General features: G+C 43.6%; 1 protein-coding gene across 3 annotated transcripts in view; it reads right to left on the bottom strand.

The window, feature by feature from the left end:
* The window catches only part of CNKSR3 (CNKSR family member 3), a 151,624-nt gene that overhangs the window by 69,382 nt on the left and 56,728 nt on the right, over window positions 1–25,514 (bottom strand). For all 3 annotated transcript variants that reach the window (XM_040429392.1, XM_040429394.1, XM_040429393.1), the window contains exon 2: window positions 12,913–13,076. In XM_040429392.1, coding sequence (XP_040285326.1) covers window positions 12,913–13,076 — 164 coding nt within the window. The remainder of the gene's footprint in view (window positions 1–12,912; window positions 13,077–25,514) is intronic.

Here is a 25,514-nt window from a genome sequence, read left to right as displayed (position 1 = left end):
GAATGGAGGAGATATATTTAAACAGGGGGCCTCGCAGCATGGAAACCGCAAAACATGACAACCATTGCAAGGGAGAGAAACCGTGCCAAGACCGGCCGCAGCCTCCCCACAACCGGATTGTTCACTTCGGACTGGTATTCTTCCTGTGCCGCCCGGAATCACTGGTACTCCCGGCATCACAACGCCAGCTGCGGGAAATACTGAGGGATATCCGTAAGCGCCTGCCTGCAGGGGGCACTGTGGTCGGGGTGGTTATGCTGCCTGGCAGTAAGGTGAATGGCCAGGAGGCGATAACAGAGGATGGCCCGGTGTATGCCGGGTCTGCGGTGTCCGCTCTCCTCTCCCTCCTCCGCGCGTCTTCCCGGTGACCGCTGAAGTCCGGCCCGCTGCGCTCACACCAGGACACGAGAAGAGCCGGCGTCAGCTCCAGATGGCAGCGTGTGAGGCGCTCACTACGGCAGATAGGAGAGGACGGTTAGCAGTTGCCCTTGGCAACCAATCAGATCCATTCATGTTCTCTGAGCTGCAGGCTGACTGGTTGCTATGGGCAACTGCCGCACAGAGGATATGACGCCCCAAAATGTTATTGTCTGGTGGAATAATTGGGGGTGACTGTTTAGGCTGGACACTAGCAGTTTTTGGTGCAACTCAGCGGTGATGTGTGCACTGCTGCATAATACACTGAAACCTGCATACAGCCTTAGGGCTCATGCACACGACCGTTGCTGTTTTGCGGTCCGTTTTTCACAGATCCGTTGTTCCATATCTGAGTTTTATTTCTCTCTGATTTAAGTCATCTTCCGTTCTGTTATTGCACAAAACATATCCATATGGTTTCCGTATTTGATCTGTTTTTGCGGATTGGAAACGGAAACAATAACTTATTAATCACCAAACACATGAGCAATATGGGCTGGGCAAAGCATTTCTACAGTATGGATCCGCAAAATACGGATGACATACGGATGTGTTCCGTGTGCGTCCCGTATGTTTTGTGGACCCATTGACTTGAATGGGGCCTCGGACCGTGATTTGTGGACAATAATCAGACATGTACTACTTTTTTGGCGGAACGGAAATACGGAAACTGAGTGCACACGGAGTATCTTCTGTTGTTTTTGCAGACCCACTGAAGTGAATGGTTCCGCCTACAGTCCGAAAAAACCCCGGAACGGAAGCGGAAAGAAAAATATGTTCGTGTGCATGAGCCCTTATGAAGGTTTTAGGATTCTAGAAAAACCCTTAGGGGGTCATTTATCAAACTGGTGTAAAGTAGACCTGGCTGAGTTGCCCATAGCAGCCAATCAGATTTCACCTTTCATTTTTCACAGCTCATTTAGAAAATGAAAGGTAGAATCTGGTTGCTATGGGCAACTAAGCCAGGTCTACTTTACACCAGTTTGATGAACCCCCTTAGTTCTTAGTAAATCCCTTACAGTAATTCTGGTGTCTAAGTGGCACACGTGGCAGATTTATTGGAGACATTTCTGTGACTGTCCCATTCAATTGAAGGCAGTAAAGTATGCACCTGCTGCAGGAACAACCCCATTCAGATGATTGGAAGTGCGTTTCTATAACAAATCTGCTGCGTGTGAATACACCCTTTGGCTACATTTACACGAAGGTATTTTGTTTCAGTGTCCATATGTCCATTACATAGCCCCGCAAAAAAGATAGAAATTGTCAGTTTTGCGGACAAAGATAGACATGGTTACAATGGATCCGTAAAAAAACGGATGCCATACGGACGTCATCCGTTTTGTTGATCCGCAATTTGTGGAGGCCAGTGTTTCAGATGGCGACTAAAATGGTCACCAATGCGACTTAGAATTGCAAAATGGCGACAAGGCTTTGTTGTTATGTCGCCGTTTACGCCTAGACCCTCCGCTGCTCTGCCTCCTTAAGAAAAAAAGGCTTTCATCCAGCAGACACACGCTGCAGACGTCTGCTGGGTGAAGTTCTGCCCCTCACTGTGGCCAGTGATTGTCTTGATGCCACTGCAGCCAAACGTTTTCATGGAGAAACCCAAGACAAGCAGCGGAGGCCCAGAAGCAAATGACCCAGCACCTAGGGATTACCAACGCGAATCTGGATAGTCTGACAGGTCCTGGAAATGAATGCACAGCCCGTTTAACTGTGTGGGCTGTAGCTTCGAAAACCCCATGCTCTTAAGCATCCCAGCTATATTATATGTATTTTAAATTTGGCGACTAAAATTTTATTTTGGCTGGAGCACTGTCTGCACTCATTACCTGTATGAATTGCACCTGTTTGAACTCGTTACCTGTGTAAAAGACACCTGTCCACACACAATCAATCACACACCAATCTCTCCACCATGGCCAAGACGGAAGAATTGTCTAAGGACACCAGGGAAAAAATTGTAGACCTGCACAAGGCTGGGATAGGTTACAGAAAGGACAATAGGCAAGCAGCTTGGTGAGAAGGCAACAACTGTTGGCGCAATTATTAGAAAATGGAAGAAACACAAGATGACTGTCAATCTTCCTCGATTTGGGGCTCCGTGCAAGATCTCGCCTTATGGGGTAAGGATTAGGGGTGCACCGAAATGAAAATTCTGGTCCGAAACCGAAAATTCAGGATGCCCTTGACCGAAAACCGAAACCGAAACTGCCTTTTTGCCCAAATACTTTTAAAAAACTTTTTTTTTAATGATTGGCGCTGTTATGGAGAGGGGGATCTGTGGGTGGCGCTGTTATGGAGAGGGGGATCTGTGGGTGGCGCTGTTATGGAGAGGGGGATCTGTGGGTGGCGCTGTTATGGAGAGGGGGATCTGTGGGTGGCGCTGTTATGGAGAGGGGGATCTGTGGGTGGCGCTGTTATGGAGAGAGGGATCTGTGGGTGGCGCTGTTATGGAGAGGGGGATCTGTGGGTGGCGCTGTTATGGAGAGGGGGATCTGTGGGTGGCGCTGTTATGGAGAGGGGGATCTGTGGGTGGCGCTGTTATGGAGAGGGGGGATCTGTGGGTGGCGCTGTTATGGAGAGGGGGATCTGTGGGTGGCGCTGTTATGGAGAGGGGGATCTGTGGGTGGCGCTGTTATGGAGAGGGGGATCTGTGGGTGGCGCTGTTATGGAGAGGGGGATCTGTGGGTGGCGCTGTTATGGAGAGGGGGATCTGTGGGTGGCGCTGTTATGGAGAGGGGGATCTGTGGGTGGCGCTGTTATGGAGAGGGGGATCTGTGGGTGGCGCTGTTATGGAGAGGGGGATCTGTGGGTGGCGCTGTTATGGAGAGGGGGATCTGTGGGTGGCGCTGTTATGGAGAGGGGGATCTGTGGGTGGCGCTGTTATGGAGAGGGGGATCTCTGGGTGGCGCTGTTATGGAGAGGGGGATCTGTGGGTGGCTCTGTTATGGAGAGGGGGATCTGTGGGTGGCTCTGTTATGGAGAGGGGGATCTGTGGGTGGCGCTGTTATGGAGGGGGGGGATATGTGCACTGTTATGGGCATAACAGTGCACAGATCCCTTTCCCCATAACAGTGCACAGATCCCTTTCCCCATAACAGTGCACAGATCCCCCCTCCCCATAACAGTGCCATAGACCGATCCCCCTACCCATAACAGCCCCGGCCCTGCTGCTCACAGCATCACTCATGGCATCTTTATTTTACCTTACAATCGTGAGGCTCCAATAACAACTCTGCAGGCAGAGCGGAGGGCGGCGTAACGTCACTTACTCACGTGACGCACCTGCTCCGCCCACTTTATGAATGAAGGAGGCGGAGCAGGCGCGTCACGTGAGTAAGTGACGTTACGCCGCCCTCCGCTCTGCCTGCAGAGTTGTTACTGGAGCGTCACGATTGTAAGGTAAAATAAAGATACAGTAAACCGCCCGCCCGCAGATGGTGGGTGACAAATCCCACACCCCATATTTTCGGCCGATATGTAACAATATCGGCCGAAATGGATTAGGTACATTTTCGGCTGCCGGAATTTCGGTGCACCCCTAGTAAGGATGATTCTAAGAAAGGTCAGGAATCAGCCCAGAACTACACGGGAGGACCTGGTCAATGTCCTGAAGAGAGCTGGGACCACAGTCTCAAAGATTACCGTTAGTAACACACTATGCCGTCATGGATTAACATCCTGCAAAATTCCCCTGCTCACGCCAGCACATGTCCAGGCCCGTTTGAAGTTCACCAATGACCATCTAGATGATCCAGAGGAGGCATGGGAGAAGGTCATGTGGTCAGATGACTTGCCATGTTTGGAGGAAGAAGAAGCACGAGTACAGCCCCAAGAACACCGTCCCCACTGTGAAGCATGGGGGAAAACACATCATACTTTGGGGGTGCTTTTCTGCAAAGGGCACATGATGACTGCACTATATTGAACGGAGGATGGATGGGGCCATGTATGGCGATATTTTGGCCAACAAACTCCTTCCTTCAGTAAGAGCATTGAAGATGGGTCGTGGCTGGGTCTTCCAGAATGACAATGATCCGAAACACACAGCCAGGGCAACTAAGGAGTGGCTCCATAAGAAGAATTTCAAGGTCCCGGAGTGACCTGGCCAGTCTCCAGACCTAAACCCAATTGAAAATCTTTGGAGGGAGCTGAAACTCAATGTAGCCCAGTGACAGCCCCGAAACATGAAAGATCTGGAGAAGATCCATGGAGGAATGGGCCAAAATTCCTGCTGCAATGTGTGCAAACATGGTCACGAACTACAGGAAACGTCTGACCTCTGTATATCCAAACAAAGGTTTCTGTACCATATAGTGAGTTCTGTTTTTCTATTGTATCAAATACAGGTGAAACTCGAAATATTAGAATATCGTGCAAAGTTAATTTATTTCAGTAATCCAACTTAAGAGGTGAAACTAACATATGAGATAGACTCATTACATGCAAAGCGAGATATTTCAAGCCCTTATTTGTTATAATTTGGATGATTATGACTTACAGCCTATGAAACCCCAAAGTCACAATTTTGAGGTACCCTTTGCTCAGGGGGTATGGATTAATTAGCTGAGTAGAGTGTGACACTTTGAGCCTAGAATATTGAACCTTTTCACAATATTCTAATTTTAAGTTGCATTACTGAAATAAATGAACTTTTGCACAATATTCAAATTTTTCGAGTTTCAGCTGTACTTATTTCATACAATAAAATGCTAATTATTTGTGGATTTTTTTTTTTTTTTAGATTCTGTCTCTCACAGTTGAAGTGTTAGGCCTCATGCACACGACAGTTGTTTTTCTCGGCCTCCGTTACGTTTTTTTTGCGGATAGGATGGGGACCCATTAATTTCAATGGGTCAGCAAAAAAATGCTGATAGTTCATCCGTTTGTGTTCCGCGTCCGTTGTCCATGTTTCCCTTCAGCAAAAAAAATAGGTGCCAGTGCTAGGTAAGTTAGGGGTCACCACTCTCCTTCCCTCCCCTCTGCGCCTCATGTCTGTTACCTGCCTAATCAGACGTGATAAAAACACAGGACAAGAGGAAATCTTTCCATTACACCTTATGGCTACATTCACACGACAGTATGTGGTCTGCAAAACACTGATCCGCAAAAAAATACGGATGACATTCTTTTGGCATCCGTATTGCATCCATTTTTTTGCCGATCCATTGTAACAACGGTGTGCTGTCCGCATATTTTGCGGACCCATTGAAATGAATGGGTCCTCATCCAATCCACAAAAAAAAAACGTAACGGACGCGGAAACAAAATACGTTAGTGTGAATGTAGCCTATCTACTGGTTTTAGCTCACAATAACTGATGGAAGTAACTGACCAAATCACTGAAGTGTGAACTTGCCCTAAGCCAGTTTTCCTTTGCACCAGTTTTGATAAATCTCACCAGACCAACTTGTTCTTTTGTATAAACCTATACAAAACATGTATGTGTTTGACAACCTGCTACCCTGTGTTATACGTACAGATACCCATAAATGTATTTTACACTTGGAAGCTTTTGTTTCAGTGCTGTATACTCTGATGCATTTACAAATGTAGGCAGAACACTTACAGTCAGCACAAAGCAATAAAACAGAAAAACAGTAAAAGGAATAGGTTAATTATGTTAAAAGGGAGTTTAACCAGTTGTAGTAATTAGAGTGCAGTCTCTATCTCAGCCATTCACCCATCCACTGACATAAGCCATTCTGACTGCTTTAGGGCATGCAACACTGAGCAGAAAAATGTGATGTGAAATAAAAAAACTCAACTGACCGAGAGCTAACCTTTGATCTGAAAAGAATGTCACCTCATTACCTTATATGTATGCTCTGAATAGACAATTAGTAGTGCGTCTTGTGCATTTTGCTTTCCCATGCCCTAACTATACAGAACATACAACCAGCATAAATCTACTATAGGTATACGGTAACTAGGACATGTAAAAATGATAGATGATGGAACCTAATGGACCTTTTGGTATCTGATCATCTCAATAACTATACAAAATGTAAAAATTAAAAGCTCTGATTAATTCGCCTGTAAAACATTCATATGAAAGATCTCAATTAACGCAGTGGATATAATTTAACTTTATCCAACAATACGCACAGATTCCAGATGATGTACTATAAGTATTGACATTACCATTGCTTCAATATTTCATGCGGAATTACATGCATTACATTCCTTTTGTGCACGCCCAGAGACTAAAATGTGTGTATTTGGAAGCAAAAAACTAGGACATGCCTATGTGAATAGCTCAATTTATTGACATTCGCAGTGGGTTCCGGTACATAAAATCTGGCCCATACACGGATTGCAAATACGTTTCTGCATCTCACTATCTCTGCACATATACTCATAAGAATAAAATCACTGATGATTCCACAAACTGCATTGATAAGTGCTACCCGATGCCTCCCAAGCTGGCCAAATGCATTAGATGTTTGTGCATGGATCATAGGGATTTCTATATGCTCCATCTCCAATCTGTCTTGTTAAATATCCCAGAAAATCCCTTTAATAGTCTTGTGGGAAAGGTTTTAAATATTATGTCTAAAATAACTGTAAATTGTAAATCTGTTAAAGCGGTTATCCTATAACTAATGTAAAAAATAAATATCAATCAGACATCATATAGTACACAACAACCTCTTTCTAACAAAGCTAGAACCAGCCCTGTACCTCACATGGATCTCCATTCATTGCTCTACTACATTTATATCCAGCTGAAAGCACAAAGGGGGTGTCTTTTCTGCTGCAGCTAAGGGGGCGTGTCCAGGCTCTCCCTATCACAGCTCAGGAGGCAGTTGAAGGATGAAACTGAGCATGTGCGGCCATCTCAGTGAGCTGGACAAGGAAATAAGAAAAAAAACAGCAGGTGGCGCCATACAGATATATTTTACTGAATAACTCAGTGGCTATGCTACATTTCAAATTATATGCAATTACAAAAGTATTCAAATCCAGAATGCTGGTTAGAAGACTTTAAAATATTTTTTGAGAGACAACCCCTTTAAAAGGCATTTAATAATTTAGATAATTGTAAAACGTTATTCCCATACCACTGTATAGTAGATAACTATTAGATAGGTGGTGACACGGACCAGCGACAATCACAAGAATAGGGATGTTCCCACGTATGAATGAAGCATGAGCCTGCCGCTCTATTCATCATTATGGGACTGCTAGAGATAACTGAGTACAGCGCTCGTCTATCCCTGTCTATTGGCGGCAGTGCACAGGCTCAACTGTACCGCATTTTTTGCAGACCTATTGAGATGAATGAGTCTACATCCTATCCGCAAAAAAATACAGATCGGATACAAACCAAAAATACAGTTGAGTGAATAGGGCCTAAGGGTACTTTCACACTTGCGTTGTTTGATTCCGTTGCCTGAACTGCCTGCCTGATCAGGCAAACTGTATGCAAACGCATGTCATTTTTTCTGACTGATCAGGGATTTTTCAGACTGATCAGGATCCTGATCAGTCTGAAAAATGCATTGCAATACGGATCCGTTTTTCCGGTATCATCAGGCAAAACGGATCCGGTATATATTTTTTTCTCATTTTTAAAGGTTTAAAGGACGGATCCGGCATTCCGTAACTGTAGCATGCTACGGTTTTCTCTTTTGCATGATCAGTCAAAATGACTGAACTGAAGACATCCTGATGCATCCTGAACAGATTACTCTCCATTCGGAATGCATGGGGATATGCCTGATCAGTTCTTTTCCGGTATAGAGCCCCTGTGACGGAACTCTATGCCGGAAAAGAACAACGCAAGTGTGAAAGTAGCCTAAATAACATATTTTTCCATGGAAATTGATATTATGTGGCATCAATACAGTGACAGCCAACAATGCTGAGGTCAGAACTGTTGCTTGATAAAGAAAAAGTTAGTAGAAAATTGTATGAGACCTAATACAGCCTAAGGATCTGGCGTGGAACCAATAATATTTCATTTTTCGTAAAATGTGTAAGACAATGGGCTGGTGAAAAAAATTAAAGCTTTAGGATATGTCTTTATTCCTGTGCTAGATAAAGTATCACATTGTGCACATCCGCTCATCTCACAGGTATAATATTCCATGCATACTCAGCATCTACAAGTATAAAATATATCACAGCCCTTAGTTTTGCTCTGGCTGCTTCCAACTAATAAAGTTTGGATAATGTTAAAATACAAAAATAAGTAAGTGGGCAATATTAACTCCTTAACTACCAGGCCCATTTTTGGTTTCACATTTTCTATTTTTCCTCCCCACGTTCCATTAGCCATAGCTTTTGAAATTTTCCTTCATATAGCCATGTGAGGTCTTATTTTTTGTGGCATAAGTTGTATTTTTTAAGGGCACCATTTAATTTACCATGTCTGTTAATGAAAACCGGTAAAGAAAATTCTTTGTAGGGTTAAATTGAAGGTTTTATTAGGTTTTGACATTATGGTGTTCACTGTATGCTAAAAATGACATGATGTTCTTATTCTGCGGATACAAATACAGCGACAGCAAACTTGTATACAGGATTTTTTTGTTTTAAATAATATTTTTTTCCTTGCATCGCCATTTCTATCAGCCCAAACTTTCTTATATTACCATCCACAGAGCTGTTTGAGGGCTTTTTTTTTTGCGGGACAAACTCTAGTTTTCATTGGGACCATTTTTGTGGTACGTACCACTTTTTGATCACTGTTTTTAATTTTTTTTTGGATGGGGGGTGGCTAAAGATGGCGAATCGTGTTTTTTTTTCCCTGTTACGGCCTTTACCGTACAGGAATTTTTCTTTCATATTTTAATAGTTCAGACATTTTCGGACGCAGCGATAAGCGATAGGTTTATTTTTTTTATTGTTAATATAATTTATATGTAAGGCTACTGTCACATCTGCGCTTTCCCTTTCCGCTATTGAGATCCGTCATAGGAGCTCAATAGTGGTGGAAAACGCTTCAGTTTTGTCTCCATTCATTATCAACGTGGACCAAACTGAACAAAACTGAATGCACCAGAATGCATTCCATTCCATTTGGTTGCTTCCCCACTGCGGACAGAATAACGCTGCAAGCAGCGGACAATGTAAGTCATGGGGGACGAATCAGTTTTCTCGGACACAAAAGAAAACGGATCCGTCCCCCATTGACTTTCAATGGTGTTCATGACGGATCCATCATGGCTATTTTAAAGATATTACAACCGGATCCGTTCATAACAGATGCAGACGGTTGTATTATTGTGACGGAAGCGTTTTTACTGATCCATGACAGATCCAGTGTGAAATCTGTGAAAGTAGCCTTAAAGGGGTTATCCCACCTTCTAATTTCATCGCAGCGTCTCCTGTTCGCTCTGTACTAACGCCTATTTCCTGGGGCGTTGTCCTTTCTATTGATGGGCAGCTAGTCAGCGCTCTGCTGATCAGTTGACTCCGCCTCCCTTACTTGCGTGCGCGCTCCCGTTACAGCCGAACTTCATTCTGGGAGACGCTGCAGCGCTTTCTCTACCCTCTCACGTCCTGCATTCCGCGGCTCTGTTTCAGAAGCAGCACAAGGGAATTTAGAACCGCGCATGCGTGGCCGGCGGCGTGCGCGTTCATGGAAGAAATGCAGCCACACACTGGAAGGTGGTTTCGCTCGCCGCGCATGCGCGGCCATTGCATTCGGCCGGCGAAAGGTGGCCGTAACTAAGGGAGGACACAGTACAACAATGAAAGAAAAGGGGGAGGTTTTTAGCGAGAAGGGTAGGAATTGGCTTAAACATTATATTTAGGAAAATGATCATTGTCGCAGCGTGGACAAATTAAACTATGATCCTTTTGATGGGATAACCCCTTTAAATAGGAAAGGGAAGTGATTTAAACGTTTATATATTAATTATTTTAAAAAAAATTTAACGCTTTTTATTTAATAACTATTAGCCCCCTTAGGGGGCTAGAACCTGAAATCTTTTGATCCCTTGTCCTTTTCACCCTCATAGAGATCTATTAGGGGGAATAGGATGCTCCCTGCTGCGCTGTGCTATGTAAACAAAAAATGTGAAGAAAGCCTTACTTGTGACTCAAAGATGACTTTATCCTATAAACAGAAATGAAGATTCATATTCTACAAGGTAAAAGCTGTTTCCATTTTAAGAAAAACTTGGCAGACAGTGAAAAAAGGGTGTGACGAGTGTTGTAGTAATGAGAATGGAATTATTGGACATTCTTTCCATTCACTTGCGGCAAGGTCATTGTATATGTCTAACAATGTGATTCATTTCACAATCTATAATAGAGTGAAGGTCCATGTATTAGTATCATGACGGCACATATAGGCTTTTCATGTAATCACAGTTATGACGTCATCATAAGATGATGCATTGTATTCAAAACTGACCACAGTACAGCTTTAGTGTGTGTTCTCCGCATCTGTATGGACTGCCCTGAGCATTCCCTTTTAACCTGTAGCCCAAAAGCAATCCACCTAGTTGTCTGCGACGGATACGAGTCAATAAACTCCCTAAGGCTACTTTCACACTAGCGTCATATGGTCTCAATACCGGAAAAAAGCGCTTCCGTTTTGTCCCCATTCCTTGTCAAGGGGGACAAGACATAAATGAACAGAACGGAATGCCCCAAAATGCATTCCGTTCCGTTCTCATACCGGAGAGCAAACCGCAGGATGCAGAGTCAATGGGGACGGATCAGTTTTCTCTGACACAAAAGGAAACGGATCTATTCCCCATTGACTTTCAATGGAGTTCATGACGGATCCGTCTTGGGTATGTTAAAGATAATACAACCGGATCAGTTCATACCGGATGCAGATGGTTGTATTATCAGTAACGGAAGCGTTTTTGCTGAACCCTGCCGGATCCAGAAAAAAACGCTAGTGTTAAAGTAGCCTAAAGAGCTCTGTCCTGTAGGCCTCACTCCACATTCTGTGGACTTTCACAGCATTCCCTCAATGCTATGCAGATTTTTTTCTGCTACATGTGGATGGGGTTTTTAAAACACGTATTTTACTGTAAATTGCTGCAGATTATTGGTCTCTAAATCTGCAGCAAATCTGCAACAGTTATCTTGAAATTTAAGGACATTGAGAATGCTTAGACATCTGGACATTTGTGTCATATCAATAAGATACTGGCTGATAGGTGCGGGTTCCCCCTCTAGGACCTGCTATCTCAAGAACTGGATCCCGACTTGAATGGGGAGGACGCGGTGCCTGCATGAGTTTCTCCATTCTCTGCTGAGGGACTTTTGACAATAGCCGATGGGACAACAGTTATGTAAAAATTAGACAGACAGTCTTATTGAACAGGAAGCCTCGCAAAGTGATATAAATAACAAAGTCTTACAAAGAAAAGTCCTTTATCTTTGGGAGTGTCATTCTTATGCACACTGAGCTCATCTAGAATTTTTTTTATATGTAGCGAAGTTTACACCAAATTATTAAAGAGAAACTTGATCATGAAGAGATCAGGAAGAGGGGTGGAGGGGGTCGCAGACATCTTGCCCTTAGCGGACCACTACTTAGAAATCAACAGGACCTGACACTAATATATTAAAGCATGACATTGATGGGGTATTTTTATATCCCAGAGTTGGGAACCCCAGCATCATGAAGGGAGAGCAGTGCATTTTGGCTGGATCCGTCAGGGATCAGCAAAAACACTTCCGTTAGGATAATACAACCGGCTGCATCCATTATGAATAGATCCGGTTGTATCGTCTCTAAAATGGTCTTTTGTGTCCGAGAAAAAGGATCTGGCACCTTTCAATTACATTGTGTTTCATGCCGGATCCGTCTTGCTCCGCATCCCATGCCAGACAGAAAAACACTACTTGCAGCGTTTTTCTGTCCGGCATGGGAATGCAACCAAACAGAACGGAATGCATTCTGGTGCACTCCGCTCTGTTTTGTCCCCATTGACAATGAATGGGGACAAAACTAAAGTGTTATCCTCTGGTAATGAGATCCTATGACGGATCTCAATACTGGGAAGGAAAAACGCTGATGTGAAAGTAGCTTATGGCTGTGCCTGGTACTGCAGCTCATCACCACTCAGCCCTTCCAACTGAATGAGCTGAACTGCAATAAGGGGCACCATCATACTCATATGCAGTGCCAGATTGGGATGCCTAAGGCCCACCAGTAAAATTCATTCAAGGGGACCACTGTACAGCTACATGCAAATATTACCTGCTCACATAGCAACGGGCAGCAGCAATAAGATGCTCAAGATGATTGATTATGGGGTTCCTGAGGAAAGAGGCTGACCTGCCTCTGTACCCAGAAGTCCCCTTAACCACCAAGATGTCTATAATAATAAACTTAGTTTCCTAAATAATCTACCCAGTTTTCATACGGATATAGGCTGGCTGAGATGCTGTGCTGGGGGGCCTGCCTTTGTTAGGGGCCCACTGGGGCCAGTCCCTGGGTGCTTATAAGGACTAATAAAATAATAAATCAAATACAGAGGCAAACATTGTACAAAGCAATTGTCTACTTACCAAGGCACAAAGGAGATCCACAGCCTCAAGAACAAGCTCCTGGTGACCAATTCGTGTCACGCCTAGTTCTTCCAGATCCTGATGGGATATCTTTAGGAGCTGCTCACCATTAATCTTCTCCCGTTCTACACTGACAACATAGGGCTGCAAAGTGTCATCAAGTCCTGCATTAAAAAAAATAGAAAAAATCTGGTAAGATGAAAGTTTAGCCAGTTTTATAAAAAAATTTTTACAAGCAAGTCAAATGTATTCCTAATAAATAATAGGTGCTATTAATTGACACTGTCACAGGAACCAATCACAACTCAGCGTTGTTCTGAAATGAGAGCTGCACTATGGTTGCCTAATAAGTTTAGACATTGTATTGTGTATAAATACTGTTACCAAACCTTCTGTCAGTGTCTCCATACACTGGTCCTCTCCAACAAGAGCTCATATTGTCAGTATGACACACCCTGATGCATAAACTTAATGGCAATGCCCAGTGTCAATTAGGCCTCGAAATGTGGGCACTGGCCGTGTGATCCCCGCATCACGGATGCGGCCCTATTCACTTGAATGGGTCCGCAATCCGGAGCTGCGGTGCAGAACTGAGGCACGGAACCCCAAGGAAGCACTACAGAGTGTTCTATTTTTTTGCGGTGCGGATGGATCACGGACCCATTCAAGTTGAATGGGTCTCGATCTATCCTGGCCGCCGCACGGACGTTGCCCGTGCACAACAGACATGTGCATGAGGCCTAAGGGTCCATTCACACGTTCGTAGTGCATTGCGGATCCGCAATACACCCAGCCGGCACCCCCCATAGAACTACCTAATCTTGTCCGCAATTGCGGACAAGAATAGGGCATGTTCTATTTTTTTACGGAGCCGTGGACCGGAAGACCGGGGGCGTGCTCCGGAAATGCGGATGCGGACAGCACACTTAGTGCTGTCCGCATCCATTCCTGCCCCATAGAGAATGAATGGGTCCGCACCCGTTCCGCAATTTGCGTAACGGATGCGGACCCATTCTGCGGACGTTTAAATGGACCCTAAGGCCTCTTTCACATGACCGTATGGCTTTTTCAGTGTTTTGCTGTCCGTTTTTCACGGATCCGTTGTTCTGTTTTTGTTTCCGTTGTGTTTCCGTTTCTGTTCCGTTTTTCCGTATGGCATATACAGTATACAGTAATTACATAGAAAAAATTGGGCTGGGCATAACATTTTCAATAGATGGTTCTCCACAAAAACGGAACGGATACGGAAGACATACTGATGTATTTCCGTATGTGTTCAGTTTTTTTTGCGGACCCATTGACTTGAATGGAGCCACGGAACATGATTTGCGGGCAATAATAGGACATGTTCTATCTTTCAACGGAACGGAAATACGGAAACGGAATGCATACGGAGTACGTTCCTTTTTTTTTTGCGGAACCATTGAAATGAATGCTTCTGTATACAGACCGTATACGGAACGCAAAAAACGGCCCGTAAATGGAGAAAAAAAAACGGTCATGTGAAATAGGCCTAAGGCTGCTGTATTACTGTACAGCGGCGGCGGCATGAAGCGCACGGCGTCATAGCAACCGATGACGCCGCGCGCTCCTCCTGTCAGTAGGAATCCCGGCCGGGTTTCCACGGAACGCTCTCGGCCGCGGAACACGGCCGTGTGCATGAGGCCTAAATCTTACACTCCTTGGGAGGAATAAGGCCAAGTTCAGTTATGTCCATCAGTTATTGTGAGCCAAAACCAGTAGTGAAGCCTACACAGAGATAAGGTCTAAAGGAAAGATTTTCTCCTGTTCTGTGTTTTTCACTCGCACCTGGTTTTAGCTCCCAATAACTGATGGAAATACCTGACCAAATAACTGAAGTGTGAACTTGGCCTAACAGAGAGAGGGCACAATACAGAGGTCTATGAAAAGATGCACCAGCATTTGTATGCAACTAAAACAGACAGGTCCTCCTTGAAGGTACAAGCAGGACATAGTGGCAAATGGAGAATAGTAGTTGCTGTTTCACATCTATATGCCCTTTCTGTCCGTTTTTCCTTTAGCGGACAGAAAGATACTGCATGCAACGTTTCAGTGTTCAGAAGGGCTGAGGCAATTAATTCTGTGGAAACAGTATGGCTTTGTTATCCCAATCTGGATAGGCTTTTCTTAGAGACAGGGCAACTGAACTCCTGCTTTAGATGTGTGAACACATCCCTAAAACAATAACTGGCTGATTACTCTCTCCGTGATGAACACAGCAGGGATTAAACCTCTAAAGGAATGTAGGAGCCTTCTGTCCAAACAGGAACAAGTCAAACAAAAGGGGCCACACATGGTGCAACATCTGACCAACTGGCCAGCAATTTGATGTGGCCATTTTTTACGCAGCTACTGTGTCACTGAGCTGCATAAAAAATAAAGAGTACATTTTAGGTTTTGTGGTCATTTTACGGTTGTATTTTATCTTTGAATTTATTTTGATTTACTCGGACCACTAATGCATATACAGTGCCTTGCAAAAGTATTTTGGCGTCTCACAACCTGGAATTAACATGGATTGTTTGAGGATTTGCATCATTTAATTTACAGAACATGCCCACAACTTTGAAGATTTTTATATTGTGAAGCAAACAACAAATAGGACAAAATAACAGAAAAAGTCAATGTGCATAACTATTCACCCCCCTAAAGTCAATACTTTGTAGAGCCACATTTTGTGCCAATCGCACCTCCAAGTTGCTTTGGATAAGTCTCTATGAGTTTGCCACATCTTACCACTGGGATTTTTGCCCTTTCCTCCTTGGTTTGCGCTTGTGTACAGCAATCTTTAAGTCTGACCACAGATTTTCTATTGGATTGAGATCTGGGCTTTGACTAGGCTATTCCAACACATTTACATCTTTCCCCTTAAACCACTCAAGTGTTGATTTAGCAGTCTGTTTGGGGTCATTGTCCTGCTGGAAGGTGAACCTCCATCCTAGCCTCAAATTACGCACAGAGTGGTACAGGTTTTGCTCAAGAATATCCCTGTATTTAGCACCATCCATCTTTCCCTCAACTCTGACCAGTTTCCAAGTCATGGCTGCTGAAAAACATTCCCACAGCATAATGCTGCCACCACCATCTCTCACTGTGGGGATGGTGCTCTTTGGGTGATGTGATGTGTTGGCTTTGCACCAGACATAGCGTTTTCTTTGATGGCCAAAAAGTTCAATTTTAGTCTCATCAGACCAGAGCACCTTCCTCCATACATTTTGGGAGTCTCCCACATGCCTTTTCGCAAACTCACAACGTGCCTTTTTGTTTTTTGCTGAAAGTAATGGCTTTCTTCTGGCCACTCCGCTATAAAGCCCAACTCTATGGAGCGTACGACTTATTGTCGTCCTATGTACAGATACTCCAGTCTCTGCTGTGGAACTCTGCAGCTCCTCCAGGGTTACCTTAGGTCTCTGTACTGCCTCTCTGATTAATGCCCTTCTTGCCCGGTCTGTGAGTTTTGGGCGGCCGTCTCTTGGCAGGTTTGCTGTTGTGCCATGTTCTTTCCATTTGGTTATGATAGATTTGACGGTGCTCCTGGGGATCATCAAAGATTTGGATATTTTTTTATAAACTAACCCTGACTGATACTTTTCAACAACAGTGTCCCTTACTTGTTTGGAGAGTTCCTTGGTCTTCATGGCAGTGTTTGGTTAGTGATGCCTCTTGTTTAGGTGTTGCAGCCTCTGGGGCCCTTCAAAAAAGGTGTGTATAAGTAATGACAGATCATGTGACACTTAGATTGCACATAGGTGGACATCATTTCACTAATTCTGTTACTTCTTAAGGTAACTGGTTGCACCAGAGCTTTTTATGGGCTTCCTAACAAAGGGGTTGAATACATATGCACATGCCAATTTTCTGTTTTCTATTTCTGAACAATGGTTTTATTTATATATTTTTCTCATTTCACTTCACCAACTTAGACTATTGTGTTCTGATCCATCACATAAAATTCAGATTAACAAAGCATTGAACTTAAGGCTGTAATGTAACAAAATATGAAAAAAGTCAAGGTGGTGAATACTTTTGCAAGGCACTTGTACATACATGTCGCCATTCCACATATGTACAATTCTTACAAAACATTTTTCTATTCCTAATAATACCTTTATTCATAGAGTGAGCTACAACGAGGGAAACCATAAGCAAAAAAAATTCATGCTTCATAAATTCTGACCAAAATCTTCTAGAGCTTACTCTCTATTCACACATCTCTCATCATTTAAGTAAACCTAGTTTAAATATTAAAACATTTATGCGGTGAACAATACGACCTATCTGGTTTCTGCAGCTACTGCTGAAGTTCAAGTGGATTCTGTTGCCACGCTGCAAGATAACTGGCTCCCGGATAATGTTCCATTGATTGGGCATTACTGGACAGCCCTTATCTTTTTCTTTCTTGAAACTATTCTAATGACCTTCCCAAGTATAGAAAGCGTTACTGTGCTCGTTCGCTGATCTCTGGGACCGTACGTCTGTGAAAAAATGTCTGCCACAAATCACTGGTTCGTTCAGAGCAGGATATGAATATACTCTCACATTATCAAAGCAACAACTCCAATGTGCTATTGTCAAACAGGGTGTAGTCTAAGAGGAAAGCGACATGATCAGGTGTGGACCAAGAATGGTATGACTGGGCAAGGAATGCACAAAAGGTTAGCAAAACATCTGTTAGAATAGACGGGAGGGTCCCTTAGAGGGTTTTTATTTTATTTTTGTATACTCTTGGCACAGTAGTCATTCACATGTTAACTAGTCGTACAAGCATTAGTAAGGTACTTAAAAGCCATCTTATCAAACCTCCTGAGAAGTCCCATCTGCCTGACGTAATATCAGCCTAAAATATGTCACAATGGCCATAACATGGTGATCGCAGAGGCAGTGTGTTCGGTAACGTCACCCGCTCTGATGGGCGGGCTTTAGCGCTGCCCTAGCCGTTCAACTGACTAGGGCAGCGCTAAAGCCCGCCCATCAGTGCCGGTGACGTCACGGGGCTTCCTGGCAGCCCTATGGAGAGCCCCGGTATGTCACCGGAACTCCTAAAAATGCCTTTGACCTGCACAATTTAGCGCAGAGCAAAGGAGAGCATCGGAGCATGAACTGCTCCGATGCTCAAGTCAGGGGGGCTGCCTGGGTGAAAATAGAGGTATGTCCGGGTTCAGCTCTGCAAAACACGTGATGTCACTTATGTTCTAGTCTGCACCTGCTGACAAACATCACAAGAACTAAGAACATGTCTACAAACACATATGTCTCTAGCTGAACGACATCAACGAGAGGCCGCACATTTTGGACCCATCATCAGGGTAGTTTGCTACCCCTTAGAACTTTCGGCCTCCAAAAGGTATTTCCTAATATTCAGCACTATGACTGTAATCACAAGCTATTGCAAGCGGAAGTGTATTGTTAAAGGGAACCCGTCACCTCAAAAATGCATCTACACGCACCAGCAGTACCTTATAGTAGCCCGCAGCCTGTTAATAATCATATGCTTCATCCTATTGTCCGATAGTGCGTAAGTTCAAAAAACGCAGTTTTATTCTCCATCAGCGCTATAGTGCAGGCCAGCTTGAAGTCAAGAGGGCAGCGACCTCCTTGCTTCAAGTCAAGGTAACCACGCCCCCTAACCGTCCCCTCTTGCCTGAGACTGACCGCCTGCAGTGCGGCCGCGATTACCCAAGTCTCGCGCATGTGCATTGCACCGCTGAAACCCAGCTAACAGCGGCAGCAGAAGATGGGATAGCGCATTACTACAGAGCGCACCGCGCATGCACGAGACTTGGGGAATAGCATTTTGATACAGTGGGGGAAATAATTATTTGACCCCTCACTGATTTTGTAAGTTTGTCCAATGACAAAGAAATGAAAAGTCTCAGAACAGTATCATTTCAATGGTAGGTTTATTGTAACAGTGGCAGATAGCACATCAAAAGGAAAATCGAAAAAATAACTTTAAATAAAAGATAGCAACTGATTTGCATTTCATTGAGTGAAATAAGTATTTGAACCCTCTAACAAAAAAAGACTTAATACTTGGTGGAAAAACCCTTGTTTGCAAGCACAGAGGTCAAACGTTTCTTGTAATTGATGACCAAGTTTGCGCACATTTTAGGAGGAATGTTGGTCCACTCCTCTTTGCAGATCATCTCTAAATCCCTAAGGTTTCGAGGCTGTCTCTGTGCAACTCTGAGCTTGAGCTCCCTCCATAGGTTTTCGATTGGATTAAGGTCCGGAGACTGACTAGGCCACTCCATGACCTTAATGTGCTTCTTCTTGAGCCACTCCTTTGTTGCCTTTGCTGTATGTTTTGGGTCATTGTCGTGCTGGAACACCCATCCACGACCCATTTTCAGTTTCCTGGCAGAGGGAAGGAGGTTGTCGCTCAGGATTTCACGATCCATGGCTCCGTCCATTTTCCCGTTTATGCGAATAAGTTGTCCTGTGCCCTTAGCAGAAAAACACCCCCAAAGCAAAATGTTTCCACCCCCATGCTTGACGGTGGGGACGGTGTTTTGGGGGTCATAGGCAGCATTTTTCTTCCTCCAAACACAGCGAGTTGAGTTAATGCCAAAGAGCTCTATTTTGGTCTCATCAGACCACAGCACCTTCTCCCAGTCACTCTCTGAATCATTCAGGTGTTCATTGGCAAACTTCAGACGGGCCTGCACATGTGCCTTCCTGAGCAGGGGGACCTTGCGAGCCCTGCAGGATTTGAATCCATTGCGGTGTAATGTGTTTCCAATGGTTTTCTTGGTGACTGTGGTCCCTGCTAATTTGAGGTCATTAACTAACTCCTCCCGTGTAGTTCTAGGATGCTTTTTCACCTTTCTCAGAACCATTGACACCCCACGAGGTGAGATCTTGCGTGGAGCCCCAGAGCGAGGTCGATTGATGGTCATTTTGTGCTCCTTCCATTTTCGAACAATCGCACCAACAGTTGTCACCTTCTCTCCCAGCTTCTTGCTAATGGTTTTGTAGCCCATTCCAGCCTTGTGCAGGTCTACAATTTTGTCTCTGACATCCTTGGACAGCTCTTTGGTCTTTCCCATGTTGGAGAGTTTGGAGTCTGCTTGATTGATTGATTCTGTGGACAGGTGTCTTTTATACAGGTGACTAGTTAAGACAGGTGTCCTTAATGAGGGTGACTAATTGAGTAGAAGTGTCTAACCACTCTGTGGGAGCCAGAACTCTTAATGGTTGGTAGGGGTTCAAATACTTATTTCACTCAATGAAATGCAAATCAGTTGCTATCTTTTATTTAAAGTTATTTTTTCAATTTTCCTTTTGATGTGCTATCTGCCACTGTTACAATAAACCTACCATTGAAATGATACTGTTCTGAGACTTTTCATTTCTTTGTCATTGGACAAACTTACAAAATCAGTGAGGGGTCAAATAATTATTTCCCCCACTGTATATAATGTGCCGCATTCATACCTTCAATATAAGTTCATAATTTGCAAATAGGTATATTGATAAATGGGACTGGGCATTTATTGCATTGTATTCTGCTGCCTATATACTATTGATGCGCCTGAATATTTAAAATTTTCACCTTCTTGCACTGCGCTTGCGTAATTGTATTTATATACACTACCTTTTTGCCTATTGCTGTATATTTGATGCATATTGTTGGCATGCATTTATAATTAACGCTATGCTTTAAGAGTATTTGAAACTCTTTGGAGTGGTCATCGGTATACTTGCACATTCGCTTATTCATTCACTGTGCACTGTGTGTTAAATATTTATATTTGTTTTAATATAATTTCTTTACATGCACAGAGGTAGCTACATTATTTCTGGAAGAGTAAAAATACTTCTCTTACCATTTTTGAGGAGTATTTTCAGCCTATGAGGAGTACAAAAGTTACAGTAATTCAAATAGTTAATACAAAGGCCTACATAACATTAAGGGGTTGCTATTTATGCAGGGAAACCATTACTGGTCTTCTCTAGAACTGTCTTCCATGCATAAATAGCAAATTTAGACAATTTTAAATTTCGCTGAGGTCACTGTTGCGCCGAGGGGTCGATACCACTGAGGACACTGTTGCAGTGATTTTATGAGATTTAAAAGGTTTGTCCTAAGATCGATATTTATCACCTGTCGTTAAAGAGGACCCCTCACCTCTCCGGATTTGTCTGTTTTGGAAACTACTTGCACCCCCCATGTAATAACAATCCTGGAGCATCTATTCTTATGACTTTATGTTGCACCATTCCTCTTATTTCTGCTATTAGTTATGAATGACTTGCTAGCAGTTTGCAGTAAAGGTCCAGATGGGGGTGTCACTGCACAGCCTGATATTATTCAATCAATGCTGTCAACTGGACCTTTATTGCAGACTACTAGCAATTTGTTCATAAGTTCTAGTAGGAATAATAGAGGAATGGTAGACAGTGTTCGGCTGAGCGCTGCAGACTCATCACTATAGAGAAAAACAAGGCGCTCAGATCCCCACTAAATTTCACAGCAAAGACACTTACCCCGCCAGTGAGGATCGCGCGCCTCCTTCACTTCAGAACGGTGTGCCATAAGCTCCGGCAGCCCGCTCAAACTGACCAATAACAAAGCTCCTCACTGTAAGGAGCCTTGTTATTGGTTGTTTCAGGCGATGCTGCTGCTGCCTGTGCCGTTCACAGCGCTGATGAATGGCAGGGAAAAGTCTAAGCCTTAGACTTTTTCCAGGGAGTAAAATGGCCTGAACAAGCGTCTATGACACTTGTACGGGCGTTATTGCGACCTCTGTACATACATATGTTTTATCATTTTCAGTTGCGATATCATGACATAAGCGTGCTTGTAGACAATAACAGTGGGATGACAATGACAGCAAGATTTGGTTTCGCTACTGGCCACAGCTTTGGTACTTACGTGTGCACATTGTCAAGAATTTGATTGGCCATTAGGGTCCATTAACAAGTCCGTATGTGTTTTGCGGATCCGCAAAACACGGACACCGGCAATGTGCTTTCAAAATTTTGCGGACCACACATTGCCTGCACTCTCAAAGAAAATGCCTTTTCTTGTCCGCAATTGCGGACAAGAATAGGACATGTTCTATTTTTTTGCGGAACGGAAGTGCGGATGCGGAAGTGCGGATCCGCAAATGCGGACAGCACATTCCAGCCCCATTGAAAATGAATGGGTCCGCACCTGTTCCGCAAAATTGCGGAACGGACGCGCACCCATTTTGCGGACGTGTGAATGGACCCTTAGCCAAGCCTCTTCTTGGCATCAGGGTGTTCAGTATTCAAGCCTCATTCTAGCGCCATCACCATGTGATATATACCCCACATGATCTTATTCAATCTCACATTTGACGAAGTTGCAGGAGTGGCGATACGTGTGGGTCTTTGTCCCCGCCACAGCAATTGGGTATGCGAGACTTTCACTTCACCTTTATTATTTTTATTATTATTATTTTGAGAAACACACGGTGTTGAGACATTTTAAGGAGTGTCACAACAAAGACCCTAGTGTATTAACGTTCGTGGCAATAGAGAGGATTAAACCACATTGGAGGGGCGGGAGCCATATCGCAAGAATGTCTGGTGCTGAAGCAAGAAGAATTTTTGAATTCAATACATTGTTGCCATTCGGTTTAAACTCCAACAGGGAGCTGTTTGGGTTTCTTTGAGGAAGTACTTGTACTCCGGCTGTTCTATAACAGCACCTCGCTCTCCCCTTGGCTCTGGGCCTAAGATACAGTATATCTCCCTCAAATATTTGTAACTATTTTCAAACCATCTGCCATAGCAATACGACCCTTATTGGGATCCAGTTGAATTATTATTTTTTATATTTTCATACGTTTATATCCCTATATATGTGTTATTCTATATGGTAGGGTACAATATGAATACAAATTTAGGAGAAGAGATGGAATATATGAAGAAACATACACTTTCTTCTAACTTTTATTTACTTTCCTTAACTTTTTTTGCTTCTGAATATGAATGAATCTATGTAATAAAGGATGAAGCAAAGGTATGAAATAAAACGCATTAAAATGTGGGGGGAAAAACGCATATAAACCGCATGTAAACCGCTAAGGTCCAAAATATTGAGAACATGGCCTTTTTTAAAAATGTGTAAGGATTTGTTGATATATGGTCATAGGAGTTATCATTGATATATGGTGAAGAAATATACAAAGACTACAATAAAAGCAGGAATATAATTATGAGGATAGCTGGATATAAAAGGATTCCATATACGGGCTTTACTTTGAACCTAATCTCCGTTGTAATTTGATTCAGCCCTATAACCAGTCCCCAACACTATAAAAAAGGCGGTATCGGCATATTTATAAACATAAGCCACTGAAGAAGGAGCTTGTGCCCCAAAAACGCGTATGGCAATATTTCTATATAAAACTTTATGGTCCAGACCTTAGGTATATAAAGCAACACTCGTCTTGGAGCAAACTCACCATTGCTTGGAGAAGCAGCGCGCTACAATTGAATATCAATCATTGCTTGTGGTTCCGCAATTCAGAAGTGTGCCACCACCATAGAGATCTACATAAGGTAGTAGGTACCAAAAGCACCCAACGGTATTAAGAGAGGAGGCGGGGTAAGTGCAAACCCCGTACCCTCAGGACTGACGAGCTGCGCTCCAAGTAAGTGACTGTTATTGAAAACAGCACTAACGATACTTACTAAAAAAGTTGGCGATACAGTTCTATCTTTGCTGTGTAGTTTCACCGTTGCTGTGCAGTCATTGCAATAGAATATAATACCTGGCACGCTGGTAATGATGAACTTTTCTCTGGCCCTATAAGGCTACTTTCACAGCGTTAAAGTTTCCCGGTATTGAGTTCCGTCATAGGGGCTTAATACCGGGAAAAAACGCATCAGTTTTATCCCAATGCATTCTGAACGGAAAGCAATCCGTTCAGTATGTATCAGGATGTCTTCCATTTCGTCCCTTTTACAGTATTTTCTCCAGGCAAAATTATGGAACACTTGCTGGAATGCAGGATCCGGTATTAATTTCCATTGAAATGTATTAATACCGAATCCGGTACCAAGTATTCAGGAAATTGCCGCATTGACGGATCCGGCTTTCTGGTCTGCGCATGCACAGACCTTCAAAAATTTGTATCAGTTTTTCCAGATGACATGGAAGAGACGGATCCGGTATTTCAATGCATTTGTCAGACGGATCCGCATCCGGATCCGGAAACAAATGATCTCCGAATGATTTTCAGATCCGGCAGGCAGTTCCGGCAACAGAACTACCTGCCAGATTCTTCTAACGCTAGTGTGAAAGTACCCCAAGTCAGATAAGACACGTGCGCCTAGGGTTGGGCAATAAACCGGTATTAACGATATACTGCGGTATTAAGAAACAGCTATATGGCAATATCGCCATTTCTTAATTACCGCTGTATTTTAGTGATGTCATAGGGGCAGACACATGTCACAGTGCTGAATGCCTCTAAAACGTCCGGCGCGCATTACAGCCGACACAATGGAGAAGGAGAGAGTCCCTCCCTACTGTGATCCGGCTGCCGCTGCACCACCAGTGAGAAGGTAATAGTGAGGAGGAGGGGAGGGGCTGTGGCCACTGCGCCACCAATGAGAATTACCCTCAATACAAATATAGACTGCCTGTCTCAATGACGGGAAGTGGCGATCCCACGAACTGAGGCAATTTACCCCTCAAATGTGGCACCTGAGGGGTTAATTGGCACGGTTCGGTGGGATCCCTGTCATTGAGTGCCGGCTGTGTAATATATTTGTATTATGGGGTTAATAATAATTACATTCATTGGTGGCGCAGAGCGCCCCCCATAGCCCAGTATTACAAATTATAATCATTGGTGGTCCCCTCCCCTCTTCATTGGTGGTACAGTGGTAGCTTCTGATCGGAGCCCCAGCTGTGAAATCTCTGGGCTCCGATCGGTTACCATGACAGCCAGGACGCTACTGAAGCCATCCATGGCTTCCATGGTAATCTATCTGCTGCCGTGTGCACAAAGCACAGGGCAGCAGGGACAATGTGAGATCCTATGCACCCTAATAGATCTCTATTAAGGTGTATAGGACAAGGGATGAAAAGATCCCAGATCTAGCCCTATAAGGGGGCTAATAGTTATTAAATATAAAGTAAAAAAAACATTTTAAATCACCCCCTTTCCCAATTTACATAAAAAATATATATAAACAATAAAAAACTAGGTATCGCCACGTCCGAAAAAGTCCAAACTATCAAAGTATTGAAAAATATCTCTTATGTGGTGAACACCGTAACATAATTTTTTTTTTTTTTAAAACACACGATTCTTCATTTTTGTCGTCTCCTTCTCCCCTAAAAAATAGGATACAACTGTTCTATTATGGGCGGCACATTCCATAAATTGTGGAATGCACACTTTATTTTAGCATTTCATTTTTCTTTTGCGTGGTATGAAGTATTGCATTACTTTTCTATGGGACCGATATTTAATCAAAATTTTGGTATTGTGACAACCCTAGTCACGGGGGTATAAGTCCTTTAGGTCACAAAGAAATGGCATCTAGTGACTGTAAACCCCCAGAGCCAGGAGACCGGCGCTGGATAATAGTCG

This window comes from Bufo bufo, chromosome 4 (genome assembly GCF_905171765.1).
Source record: "Bufo bufo chromosome 4, aBufBuf1.1, whole genome shotgun sequence".
Lineage (NCBI taxonomy): Eukaryota > Metazoa > Chordata > Amphibia > Anura > Bufonidae > Bufo > Bufo bufo.
The sequence above is the reverse complement of the archived record's forward strand: the minus strand, read 5'-3'. Positions and strand labels throughout refer to the sequence as shown.